Source organism: Cygnus olor, chromosome 1, assembly GCF_009769625.2.
Source record: "Cygnus olor isolate bCygOlo1 chromosome 1, bCygOlo1.pri.v2, whole genome shotgun sequence".
In the NCBI taxonomy this organism is placed as follows: Eukaryota; Metazoa; Chordata; class Aves; order Anseriformes; family Anatidae; genus Cygnus; species Cygnus olor.
In genome coordinates, this window is record NC_049169.1 from 208,183,415 (window position 1) to 208,196,227 (window position 12,813).

Sequence of the window (12,813 nt, forward strand, 5' to 3'; positions counted from 1 at the left end):
AGAGGTAAATGCTCCGTGTCCTGCTGCCAGCTCCTGCCTCCTCCTCCAGGTCCGGCTGATGGGGGCCCAAACTCCTCCTGGTGTCCTCCTACCCGGGCACAAGGTGCTGCTGAAGCAACCTGCCTGCTAGGGCTCTGCACCACTCAGGATGTGCTCCCTGGAGAGCCCCAGGGTCCCGGGTCAAATCCTGAGCTGGGCCAGGGCAGTGCCTGGAGGGGTGCTGAGCCCCCCCGCTGCCGTCCCCCAGCAACTGTCCGCTTTGGGTGGCCAAAAGCTTGGTTTAGCTGATGAAATAATCCTCTTCCTGCGCCAGCTCCCTTCAAACAGCGGAGGGAAATCTGCTTTGGTGCTGGACGGGTCTGTTCACAACGGGGTCGGGGTCAGAGCGGGGCTGATCCTGCCCGTGCCCAGCAGCATCTCCAGGCTTGGGACACAGGGCTGATCCCGAGAACCTCCCCTGCCTGCAGCGTGCCCGTGGCCCTGTCCCAACCCCAAGAGCAGGGCCCCGTGCTGCCCAAACCCCCTCGAAGCTGCTCTTCCCTGCTCTGCAAGCGACCGGGGGGAGCCTGGTGGCACGGGGACATGCGGCAGCCAGGTTATAGCCCCTGCATCACCTCCATCCCATCAGCTTCTCTCCCATCCCCAGCATCCCACCTGTCCCCCGTGTGCCAAGAACAAGCTCGAGAACAACCTAAAACTCAGGTGATTTTTGGAAGGTGAGCCAGACTGGGGGAGGTTACTGGAAACCCGTCCTTGTACTCAGCCAGGATTAGGTGAAAGCCCCTGGAGGTGCACGAGCCCCCCGAGGAGCCGATCTCCAGCTGCAGGAGGGACCTGGCTGCACTGAAAGCAGTGGGGTAGGGCAGCCCACCTATTTTTTAGGGTTTTAGGGCTTTTTATGGGTGAAATGTAGGAAATTTCCATCCTTGGCACTGGTTGGTGTTGGGCATGCAGGGGATGAAGTGGCCCCCGCGCTGGGGACCCTTGTGCCAGGAGGAGCCACGAGGCCGTGGGGCTGGGGGGCACCCTAGGGTGCAGAGGGAGTCCCCAGGGTTCAGGCTCCGGGGGGGGGGGGGGTGGGAGCTGCACCCTCAACCCAGCTCCCGCTGCTCCTGGGTGCCCAAGGGACAATCCTGCCTGTCCCCGCCACCCCCGTGGTGCCCTACTAACAGGGTCTATCGTCTGTGCTGAGCGTGTCGGTGCTCGGCAGGAGCCTCCATCCCCAGCTGTACCCAGTCCTACTAATTAAAATGCCAGGTCCCAGGAATGCGGCTACGGACGACCCTCTGGAGCAAGCTCAGCAGCACCAGTCAGTGCGATTTTCATCCAGTTTGCCACCATTCTCTCTCCCTTCCCCAGGGTGATTTTCCTCACTGCCCTAGAGACCCTGAGAGCAGCATCAGGGGCTGCGCCGACCTTGGGCACACGGTAACAGCCCTGATCTATCCTGTCCTGCACAGCCCCTTGGGTCCCATCCTGGATTCATTCAGGCAGCTCCAAAAACACTGTTTTTGCCCCATTTCAGGGCCTGCCTTGCAGCCAGCCAGCAAGGGAAAACTGACGGTACTGTGTACAAACCAGACGGATCTCGGGGCAGGGATTCGCCAAACCATGCAGCCCCGAGCACCGACAACACACCAGGATGCGTGGGGAGGGAAAAAAGGGAGGAAAACCAAATCTGGGAGCCCGTGCTGGGTCTTGGAGCACTGCTGGCTTATAAACAGTTGGGGCTGGAGCCTCGGGGTGCTGAGAGCCACGGGGAGGTTGTCGTCAGCCTCGCAGAGCCCTCGGCAGAAAGGCCCCGTGCAGAAACATCGCGGCAATCCCAGCCCTCTCAGCGCACCTCTGGGTTTATTGCAACCAAAAAGCACGTTTTTGAGCCTCGTTTGGCCGACAAGTCTTCATCTCCCTAATCCGAGATCTGCCAGCAGGCCCCGCCATGGGTTATAATCCTCCTGGATTATCACCCGTGGGCTATGAGCTGTGTAGAACAATGTTTATGCTAACAAGCCATGAGAATTACCTCCTCCAGCTGGTTAATTACCCAACCGCTTGCACCCCGTGTTCGCCCACCTGCCTCCCTGGGCTTAAGGGGCTCTGCCCTCTCTGGGGGGCATTGCACGCACCCCACGGGCTCTGCACGCTCAGGGATGGGGGGGCACAGTGTTTCCGGACAGCCTTTGCCAAAGGGTTTTGGGGCAGGAGTCACCCCCCTCGTGAGACATCCCCGTGCCCTCTCCACGAAACCAACCCGGGACATTGGCACCAGTCGCGCACGGTCCGAGGGTTGTTCAGCCCGCCTGCATCGCCTCCCCCGTGTCCCCAGTAGTAAAAACAGTCCGAAGTTCCCCCCCCGTGCCCTGCTGTGCAAAAGCAGGGGGGGGACCAGGTCATTGCTGCCCTGGAGGGTTTGCGGCCAGGTGTGCAAATCCACCCGCTCGCCCCTTTTATTGCTCGGGCACCGTGTTTTGGCTGCACGGGGGATTTGCAGGGGTGGGAAAACAGGGGATGAGGTGGGAAAGAGGACAAGGAACGGGGGCTGGGATTTCTCCTCTCCAAATATCCCCAGTAATTCATCGCATGGGGTGGTGGGGACGGGGCCAGAGCCCGCAGGGTCCTGGGATAGAAAGAAATCTCCTCTGGAAAGATCCCTGAAAAGTGACAGGTTTCTGCAGGAGCAACTCATCTCAGATGGGCTGAGCTGCGCAGGCACCAAACTGGGGTTTTCCTCGGGATCAACGCAGAGCCAGGACCCTCTGCAGAGCCCCGGCTCTAGTGTGGGACCAGCTCCTGCTCGCAGGACCAGCCCAAAGCCCCCAGTAAGCTCGGTTTGACCCGCAGCGCCTTTCCCTGCATGAATGCAGCCAGGACACCCGGCTCGGCACTCATCCACCTCTCTGCACCAGCTCTCCTGTCCCTTACCGGCTCACCTCCTCAGCACCGGGCTTACAAAAGGGGAAAATACAAGGGGAGAAAATGCAAAGGGAGGAAATGCAAAGCACCGTGCACCAGATCCTGTCCTTCCCGGGGCTCTGGGCACAGAAAGATTGTGCTGCCCCTTGGCAGAGTTCCGCTGGATGAACTGCCCGGCGCAGAGCCGAGTACACACACACACACACACACACACACACACATGCACGCTCCAGGGGACCAGAAAGCCCCCAGAACACACCCAGCAGCTTCCTTTTCTTATTTACAAGCCCGACACACTGCGTACCTGCTGCTCCCTGCAAAACCAGCAGTGGTGCCCAGCATCCCGAAGCAGCCGGCAGTACGGGCACCGCTCCCGGCGCGGCACCGAGGACGCGCTGAGGATGTCCCCAGCCCTCCGAGGATGCTGAGCCTCCGGGCACAGCATTTTAAGGAGCCACTTTGCACGAGCTACAGCTTCATTTGGAAACCCTGCGAGCCGCAGCCCCGCGCTGGTTCTCCCTGCAGCTGTAGGTGCTCAGCAGACCCAGGTGGCTCATGAATTATGGAACAAATACTCCAGAGCGCAAAATTGCTTTGGAAAGCTGCTATCTGGGTGATTTAGCAAGCCCCTGCCTCCCTAACCAGGAAGGGCAGAGACTGAGCTCCGTGCACAAACCCCACAAAAACGCTCTGCCTCCCCGAAGCAGCCCAGAAAGAAGTTTGCGAGCACCAGCAAAACTCTGTGCTTCCAGGGAGCCCGCAGCTGCCCGCCTGCCTCTGGAGAACCAACCGCAATAACCAGCGGATATCCGGAACCCCCTGCAAGAAGCTTTAGACGATAGATAGACGATACAAGGGATGCAGCTTTCAATATATTTGCTGTAGGATATAGTAACAGGCACGGTTCTAAAGCAAACACGGGCAGGTGCACTAGAGCTGGAGCTTTTGCTTCGCTCGTTTTAAATTACGAAGTGCTGAGACAGCCTAGTCTAGGAGATGGGTTAGAGTCCAAAAAGAGCTGCCCCCGCGTGCCCCGGGGAACATGCACGCAGCCCGCAGAGGCGATTCCCACACGGCTGCATTGTTTTGTGCCTGGAAAGAAATGGAAGTGGTTGTCAAACAAAGGAAAATCGGTCAATGGGCTCGGAAAAGCACGTTGTTACTCAGGGAGAGCAGCTGGCCCGTGCTTTTTCCTCCAGGTGTGGAGCAAGAACAAAAAGGGGGGGAAAAAAAAAAGGAGCAATCAAGCCAAGTTTCGCCTTAGTCAAATACAAATCTAATAGGAAAGAGCTGTACATGGTCAAAGTCGAGTCCGGCTCCGGGAACGTCCAGGACAGTTTCAGGTATGGCCCGCAGCTCCCCGGGACGTGCCCAACACTCACGTGTGCGCTGCGAGTCCGACACGGGGACCGGCGTGGGGAGGACGTGCGGGGAGCGGCTCCTAATTGACGGTGCCACCGGGGCTCTGTCCCAGCCCTCACTTTGCCCGCACGTGCATGGGGACAGGGGAGAGGATCTGTCCCATTGGGATGGGATGGAGCAGGGTGTGGGGGCGAGCCAGTCCGGAGCCCTCCGAGGGGCGATGCTGCCCGCTTGGACGCATCCCAACATGGGCACGCGCAGCATCCCCAGGGGTGGCTCTGCCTCCGGAGCGGTGCCGTGGCACCAGGATGGGGTCGGGGAGGATGCCGGGGATGGAGGCGTCGAGGGGCAGCGTGATGGTGGATTTTGGGGTGCCGTCAGAGGCCGGGGGTGCCGTCAGAGGCCAGGGGGCCGGCGGCGCTGGCGCGGCGTGGATCGGCGTCCTGCTCGTAGCGGTAGTGGTAGCCCTCCATCTGGTCGCGGCAGGCTTCCCGCAGGTTGTGCAGCCAGCGCTTGATGCCGCGGCGGTTCAGGTAGAGCACCATGAGGAAGACGATGCCGATGAGGGCCAGCACGATGCCGAAGAAGACGTAGGAGGCCGTCTCCAGCCTCCCGGCCTCGCCGCCCTCGGAGGCCGCGCAGCCCAACCCTTCGGGCCGCAGGCGCAGCAGCGAGGCCCCGCGCAGCGCAGGAGGCCCGGCGCAGCGCAGGCTTCGAGCGTCGGGCACGCGGGCGGCGGCGGAGCGCAGCCAAGCCAGCAGCGGCGCAGGGCGCAGTCGCAGCGCAGCGGGTTGGCTCCCAGGGACACCCGCAGCCCCCCAGCCCCGGCGCCTCCAAGCTACGCAGCTCGGCGGCCGCCAGCCGCTGCAGCGAGTTGTTGCGGAGGTCCAGCTCCTCCAGGCCGGCGGGCAGCAGGGTGGTCGGCAGCGCCCAGCTCGTTGCCCGCCAGCTCCAGGCGCCGCAGGCTGAGGTTGCGCAGCGCCGAGGCGAGCTGCTCCTCCAGCGGGGCGGCCAGCAGCGCCTGGTTGAGCTGCAGCGTGCGCAGCAGCGGGGCGCCCGCGAAGGCGCCCGAAGCCACCGAGAGCAAAGGGTTGTGGCTCAGGTCGAGGGTCCGCAAGGCCGGCAGCCCCTGCAGGGCCATGTCCTCGATGGCCTGGATGTTGTCGTGGTGCAGGCGGAGCAGGCGGAGGTCGGGCAGCGGACGGGCGGCGAAGGCGGCTCTGCGCAGCACGCTCAGGTTGCTGCCGGCGATGCTCAGGTTGTGCACGGAGGCCGGCAGCTCCCTCGGCGGCTCGTCCAGCCGCTCGTAGCGGCACTGCACCAGCTCGGGGTGGCCACGCAGTAGCAGGGGACGGGCAGCCCCCGGGGGCGGCGGCGGGGGCACGGCCAGGGGCAGCAGGGCGAGCCCCAGCCAGGGCAGCCAGCGCCCCCGCCGCCCGCGCCTGCCTGCGGGCCATGCTCGGCACCCGGGCATGCAGGGGTGGGGGGGGTCCGGGCCGGGCCGGGCCGGGGGGGCCGCCGAGCTGCCTCCCTTCCTGCCCCCCCGGGACCGAGCAGGCTCCGCAGCTCGCTGCCCGCAGCCGGCGGCTCTGCTGTAAGCGCCGGGCGCGCCGCTGCCCAAATCGGGCTGGGGGCGGGAGGAGGAGGAAGGAGGAGGGGAGGAAGGAGAGGGGGAGAGAGGGGGGAGGGAGGGGGGGAGGAAGAGGAGGAGAGAGGAGGGGGAGGACGGGGGCTGCCGGACGCTGCGGGCTGGGCGGGGGGGGAGAGCGGCGGGCAGCTGCCGTCGGGGGTGCGGTGCCGCTGCTGCCCGGCTCGGCTCAGCCCGGTTCCGTTCAGCCCGGCTCAGTTCAACGTGTCTCGGTTCAGCCCGGCTCGGTTCAGCCTGGCTCGGTTCAGCCCGGCTCAGTTCAACGTGTCTCGGTTCAGCCCGGCTCGGTTCAGCCTGGCTCGGTTCAGCCCGGCTCAGTTCAACGTGTCTCGGTTCAGAGCGGCTCGGTTCAACCCGGTTCGGTTCAGCCCGCCTCGGTTCAACATATCTCGGATCAGCCTGGCTCGACTCAGCCCGGCTCGGTTCAGCCCGGCTCGTTTCAAGGTGTCTCGGCTCAGCCCGGCTCGGCTCGGTAAAGGGGCTGCTCGCAGATCCCTCCCAGCTCGGGGAGCGTCCCGGGGCTGTCCCGGTCCCCTTCCACCGCGGGCAGGGTTGGGGCTGTCCCGGCTTTTCGCAGCCCAGGGAATTGCCGGGGGCTGTCCCGGCCCCCTTCAAGCCGGGGGGGGCGGTTCGGGGCCATCCCGGTCCCTCCGTCCCGGGGTGTCCCCAGCTCCCCGCAGCATCCCCGAGCCCCGCAGCCCGGAGAGCGGCGGCTGCTATCGGGCACTCAAAATAAAACAGCTAGCATTGGGCTCCGTTATCTCCTCCCGGCTTTTATTTTTTTATTTTATTTTTTTTTTTTTATTTTATTTTATTTTATTTTATTTTATTTTATTTTATTTATTTTCCCCTTCCTTATTGTACCAGCTGGTCTAATAAGAGCTCCTACCTGCAAAGCCTGCCTCGGTCTTGCCAGGGCTGGGGGCTGCTGAGGCTGGGGAAGGGGACACAAGCCACTGGCCATGGGGCACGGCTCTGGGATCGACACTGGGTATTTCGGGTGCAGAACCAGGAGCTGGCTGCTCACCGAGCATCCCAGGGGGCAGGGGGTGGGTGCTGGACCCCTTTAAGTGCCTACAAACCTCCAGGGACCTGAGTTGGGGTTGCAATAATAACCCCCCAGTTTGGGCAGATTTGGATTTTTCTCTCGCATCTTGGCTTTCTGCTCTTCCCTGCCCTGATCTCACACCCTGTGCTTTTAATTCTTTTTCCCCATAGGATTTTTTCCCCATCGGGATTCCCTCTCCCTGAATGTCCCCTGGATTCTGCAGGGACCGGGTGCATTTTGGATGCTGGTGTGAGCGGGTGGCTTGCGCCTGCTCCAGCTGCTCCCGGCCACCTATATCGGGCTGTCAGAAGGACAAATCCTATATTTAAAGTGACAGCAAACAACGGCAGCCAGAGAAAGCCAGTGAGCTCGCGGGAGGGGTAGCAGGGGGAAATAGGTTCAGGAATACATCAAATATTTTATGCTGTGAATTATTTAAGCACAAGAAAGTCTGCTCTCGCTCTGAAGGACGGGGAGCCCGACGTGTGCAGCCAGCGTGCTCTGCTCCGTGCTCCCACCTGGTCCAGCCCCAAACCATCTCAGGACCCAGCTGCGGGTGTGGAATTCACCCTTTCCCCTTTCCTTTTGCAGCTGCTGTTCCCTGGCCTCCCTCCATGGGCCGTAGCTTTCCCGAGGTGCAAAGCCCAAAGCTGAGCCTCCGGCACCCCGAGGACACCCCCGTCTTCCTCCATCCCCCAGGCGGATGGGGCACTTTGGGGTGAATGATCTGCCTGGCCGTCCCGTTGGCCGCACATGTGTACTGTCATGTCCTTTTTCACAGCATCCCCGTGTCCTTGCGATGAGATTTAGGTTGGGGTTGATGCAAGGTGCTCCCAACAAATTGATCCGGACCATCACATTCTCTTCCCAAGGCTTCCAAAGAGAATTGAAGGCTTGTGCCACCAGCTCTGTGGCATTGCCTCCCCTTCCCCACCTTGACAATGCCCATGGTACTTTGGGGGCTGCATCCCAGGGATGTGGGTCCAGCCCTGGAGCCCTCTGACGCCCATTTTTTGCCACCACTGTTGCTTTTTTTTTTGGCTTTCCCTGCCTGCTGCTGCTGCCAAACGAGGCTGAAGGCTCTCTCCTCCTCCCCACATGCCCCAGGCCTCCAGCTCTAACTTTCCACGGGTTTTCTTGCATTTTCCTCATGGTTTGTGGGCAGCACTTTGGGCTGAGGTTTCTATGACCGGAGGTGTCGTAGAAACGCTTTCAGTGCTGGCCAGCCTTAAACAGGCCATCAGCAACGTACATTGCCCCTTGTCTCTTACAGGGGAAGATCCAAAGACATAAAAGGTGATTTAAAAAAAAATCATCTTATGGCCTCTGTGCTGCTCCTGGGCACATTTTCAAGTCTTGCTCCGTGAGTGCAATGAGGAAATTGTTTTTTGCACTGGGGAAGGTGGCAGAGCCTCGTGCAAGGCTTGGGAGGTGGAGAAGAGCTGACGTGACAGTCGGGATAGCGGTGTGAGCTGGGTCATTTTAATGCACTGAAATTCACACCCATGACACTGGAATTGCTCCTTTCCCTGCAGAAGGCTCCTTAAAAGAATGCTGGAAAATGAGGAGTGAGAAAAATGCTGGAAAATGAGTGTTTTGCTGTGACCGCTCCAGGTGAAGCCGTTGCTAACAACCCACCTTTCACTTCGAAAAACCCTTCCACCTGTGTTTGCAAAAGGCTGCACTGAAATGAAAATTTTGTTTCAGGTTTGGCTGCATCCTAGCTGACTTCCCTTCCTTTCTGCTTGATCACAAAAACTTTTGTAAAATTCTGCTTTAGCCCAGCTCAGGAGGCAGGAGAAGAACCTGGGGGAAGGTTTGAGGCTTTGTGCTTTGCTCTGGTGTGGTGCAGGGACCCGATGGGCGCTGGGGCTGGGTCCGGACACTGGGCCATGCCCCATGGCCAAGCGGTGTCCCCTGAGGAGCCTTCCCCTGGCTCAGCGGGCGCAGATAAGAAGCGGGGAACGAAAGGCAGCGGGGATGGGGGAACAAAACACGTGGCCAGCATGTCCCGGTGGCTGATCTCCACTTATCACTGCAGGCACGAGCTCGTCCCAGGCACGGCGGTCACCCGGGACCTCCTCGCATCGCCAGCAGCACCAGCATCCCTTCACCACTGGTTCGAGGAGGGTGAGGGTCGTTATGGGGGCACGGCCACTGCCCGTCCTCTGGGTATCGCTCCCAGCCCACGGTGCTTCTGCTCTTTGATTCATCAGCGCCTGGGTGGGGTTGGATGTATTGTGCTAAGGGGTGCATATTTTAGGATGGTATCGAAGATTTTGCGTGTAAATATTCCGGGCTTGCAGAGCCACTTGCAGGCAGGCAGGCTGGGGCAGTCCCATGCAGTCCGTTTGCAGGGCTGGGGAGACGGAGAGGTGCCGAGGGCAGAGGCACTGGAGCAACTTGGGAGCAACTCGGGACCTGCAAACTGCACGGAGCAGCTGGGTGCGGGCCCTGGGAGCACCACCGTGGCTTTTCACGCCGAAATAAATGAAATCCTGGTCCTGCCCATGATGTTTTGCTGTGTTGCAGCCCCTGCTTCGAGAACAAGGCTGCGGCTCGATGGGTGCCGGGAGCGGGCGCTTTGGGTGCCCGCAGCCAGGCTTGGCTTTGGCGCGTGTCCTGGACATCGCATGCATGCTTTTTGCTGCAGCAAGCCAGCAGCAAAAAGGCACCTCTGGAAATGTCACAAGCCCAGGAGGGAGAGGAGGCTCCTCCATCTCAGGGCAAAAGCAGCAGGGCTTTGGTACAAAGACAACGGGTCAGCAGAGCCGGGGCTTTGTTTAACCGCGCCGTTTGTGCCGCGAGAGCCGAGGGAGGGGGGACCTTTCCCCCAGATGTCTGCAAAGCACCGTGCGTGCTAGTAATGCTCTATAAATACATTAGCAATAAATAATGAATTACCTGCATGGGCATTAAAGTGTAAACAGGAGGTGAAGGGCTCTCCTCCCATTACCGGTCCCCCGGGACTCGCGCTGCCCTCTTTCCAACTCCTGTTTGATGCGATTCCAACTGCAGAGCCCTTAGTCACAGCAGCGACAATATCATAGATCAGTGGCTCCATAGTTAGAAAAACAAGCCAAAAATAGTCCGGAGGGCACATCTTCCTCCCAACGGTGTGCTGGATTTACTTTCATCAGCATTTTTGCCTGCTGACCTCCCAAGGAGTCGCAGTCCTCTCCATCGTGCCCTCCATCGCAGGAGCCGTGCGATTTGGGAGGTTTATTCCCCTCGGGCACAGGGGCAATGGGAATCTGTCATGTGTCACCCACCCCACAGCTCCAGGGTGGCCCCAGTGCTGTGGGGATGTGGACCCAGAGGGATGGGGTCAAACGGGGCTGTCCCACAGGCAGTCCCAGGGATGGCGGGGATGGATGGGGAGAGCCGGGCACAGCGGAGACACCCACCCGAGGGCCGAGAGGAAGAGATGTTTCATTATGGTGCTGCAGGGATTGTTCACGGAGGGGACACTCCATTACTGAGGTTACAGGATAATTGTGGGCTGGGGTCGGTCAGAGCTCTCCAGCCTGGGTCTGCACATCGGGGTCTTGCCCTGCACTAAAAGGAGCAGTGTGATCCCAAGAAAAGCCCAATGGCGCCCTGCAGGTGCTGGCACAGGACGTTGGCCACCTGCAAAACAGCTCGGAAGTCGATCTGCTTCTGCAGGGAGGACGGGGGAGGATGGCATCATCCATCTGGCTTTAATGGGATCTGCGCACTGAGGCACAGGGATGGGATTTGGGAGGCTTGCAGGGTTGGGTACCCGCAAACCCAACGCAGTAACAGTAGCCATGGGGTAATTGTGTGGTTTTGCCCCTTGCAAAGAGGTGATGCTCAAGGTCTGACCAGTGCCTGGACAGGCAGAGTGATGCATCTCAGGGCATCCCGTAAATTCTCCACAGAGCTGTAGGAAGCTGGAGGATTGATGCAGGGCACTGGGTTGGAGCTGTGGGGGACCACAGGGCAGTGTGTCCCAGTGTGAAATAGTTTTGGTAGCACTTCTGCTGCCCAGTTGTTGTCTTTTGCCTCTCCCCATGCCTTGCAGACCCCCAGGACGCAGTGGTGCTGGAGAAGGCAACACCCAGTTGGGATGTGGATGGGAGGATGGGGTTGGCCAGAAGAAAACTTGGTTATGGACACTGAGGGGATGGGAGATGCAAGGAGCTGGGATGGACGTGTCCAGTGGGGATAGGGGCATGTGGTGGGTCTGGGTGGACCTTTTTGCCCTGAGGTGGTTGGGTGGTTGGACTGGATGGTCTTCGAAGGTCCTTTCCAACTGAACTCTCTCTTCTCCTCTCTCTTCTCTTCTCTTCTCTTCTCTTTCTCTCTTCTTCTCTTCTCTTCTCTTCTCTTCTCTTTCTTCTCTTCTTCTTCTCTTCCTCTTCTCTTCTCTTCTCTTCTCTTCTTCTTCCTTTTCTTCTTCTCTTCTCCCTTTCCTCTCTCTTTTTCCTTCCCTTCTCTTTCTCTTTCTCTCTCCCTTCCTTCTCTTCCTCTTCTCTCTTCCCCCTCTCTCCTTCTTTCTCTTCTCCCCCTTCTCTTCCCTCTTCTCTCTTCCTCTCTCTTCTCCCTTCTCCTCTCTTTTTTCTTCCTCCTTCTCTTCTCTCCTTGTCTTTCTCTCTCTTCCTCCTCTTATCTTCCTTCCTCTTTCTTCTCCCTCTTCTCTTTCTCTCTTCTCTCTCTCTCACTCTTCTCTCTTCTTCTCTTTCTTCTCTTCTCTTCTCTCTCTTCCTTCTTCTTCCTCTTCTCTTCTCTTCTCTCTCTTCTCTTCTCTTCTCTTCTCTTCTCTTCTCTTCTCTTTCTCTCTTCTTCTTCTCTCTCTTTCTCTTCTTCTCTTCCTCTTCTCTTCCTCTTCTCTTCTCCTTCCTTCTCTTCTCTTTCTCTTCTCTTCTCTTCTCTCAACTCTCCTCTGAGCCATGGAACATCCTAACGGCTCCTGCTTGTGTGTTCAAGCTGCCAAAAGGTGGGGGGGGGGGGGGGGGGAGAAACCTCCTCGTGAATTTTCATGTGCATTTAATCTGCTGGAGCTCTCCCACCCATCACCAAGCCCGTGCTGATCTGTATCGCCAGGAGTGCCTGTGTATAATAAAGTGGCGTGGGCCATTAGCATATACACAAAATAGGTAACACAAAGGATGAAAAAGCTGATTTCTGAGCAGCGGCTTGATGCAAGCTGCACCTCACAGGGTGTTCTTTTCCCTTCAAGGTTTTAAGATTAAAGTCAGTTTTATTGAAGTTGTCCACAGAGGAGAATTATCTGCCCGACACTGTGGGACGGGTAATTAGGCGAAGGGCTCAGAGTGGCCTCGTGCCTCTCCTTGCTGCAGAAACACCCCCAGGGCCTGTTTATCTTTTTACACCACTGCAGAAAAAATATAAAAATATTTCATGCTTTTCAGGGTGTCAAATCCATTTCCAGAATTGGGTTGAAAAGCACGTTAATTATGTGGTCTGGAGGAGGGGGTGAGCAGCATCCTGCCTCTCCGTGCCGCTCGATGCCAGGCTCTGCACCCAGGGCAGGAGGATGCGTAGCTGCTCGCAGCCTCCCGAGGCACGGAGGCACAAGCCCAGGGTAAATCAGGCAGCCAGCAGCTGACGGCCACCACGCTTCTGGCTTGTGCTGCACCTGGATCCTTTTCCTCGCCAGGCAGCTGAGCTCCCACGACTGTGCCAAGCAAACAAAAAGCCATAAATTTTCCTGAGCCTGGGACTGGGGGGCTGAAATTACCCATATCGGCGCCGACAATTAATAACAGAGACATGACAAATTACACTCTCGCCCACAGCAGCGTGCGGCACCTTGAGAATATTTAATTAAAGCTTGGGTCTGCAGCTTCTGGGCATG

The 12,813-nt window shown here is 59.0% G+C and overlaps 2 protein-coding genes across 2 annotated transcripts; one reads left to right on the top strand and one right to left on the bottom strand.

The window, feature by feature from the left end:
* Nucleotides 1–3,772: 3,772 nt before the first annotated feature.
* On the bottom strand, nucleotides 3,773–5,895 carry TPBGL (trophoblast glycoprotein like). The gene is given in 4 exon segments (XM_040532521.1): nucleotides 3,773–5,041; nucleotides 5,044–5,094; nucleotides 5,097–5,206; nucleotides 5,208–5,895. Coding segments are annotated over 4 exon segments (1,092 nt in total). The 5' UTR covers nucleotides 5,750–5,895; the 3' UTR covers nucleotides 3,773–4,652.
* Nucleotides 5,748–7,981, top strand: LOC121076839 (transmembrane protease serine 13-like). The gene is made up of 3 exons (XM_040571492.1): nucleotides 5,748–5,755; nucleotides 6,043–6,395; nucleotides 7,563–7,981. The coding sequence occupies exons 1-3, from the start codon at nucleotides 5,748–5,750 to the stop codon at nucleotides 7,691–7,693; spliced, it is 492 nt and encodes a 163-aa protein (XP_040427426.1). The 3' UTR covers nucleotides 7,694–7,981.
* The last annotated feature ends 4,832 nt before the right edge of the window (nucleotides 7,982–12,813 follow it).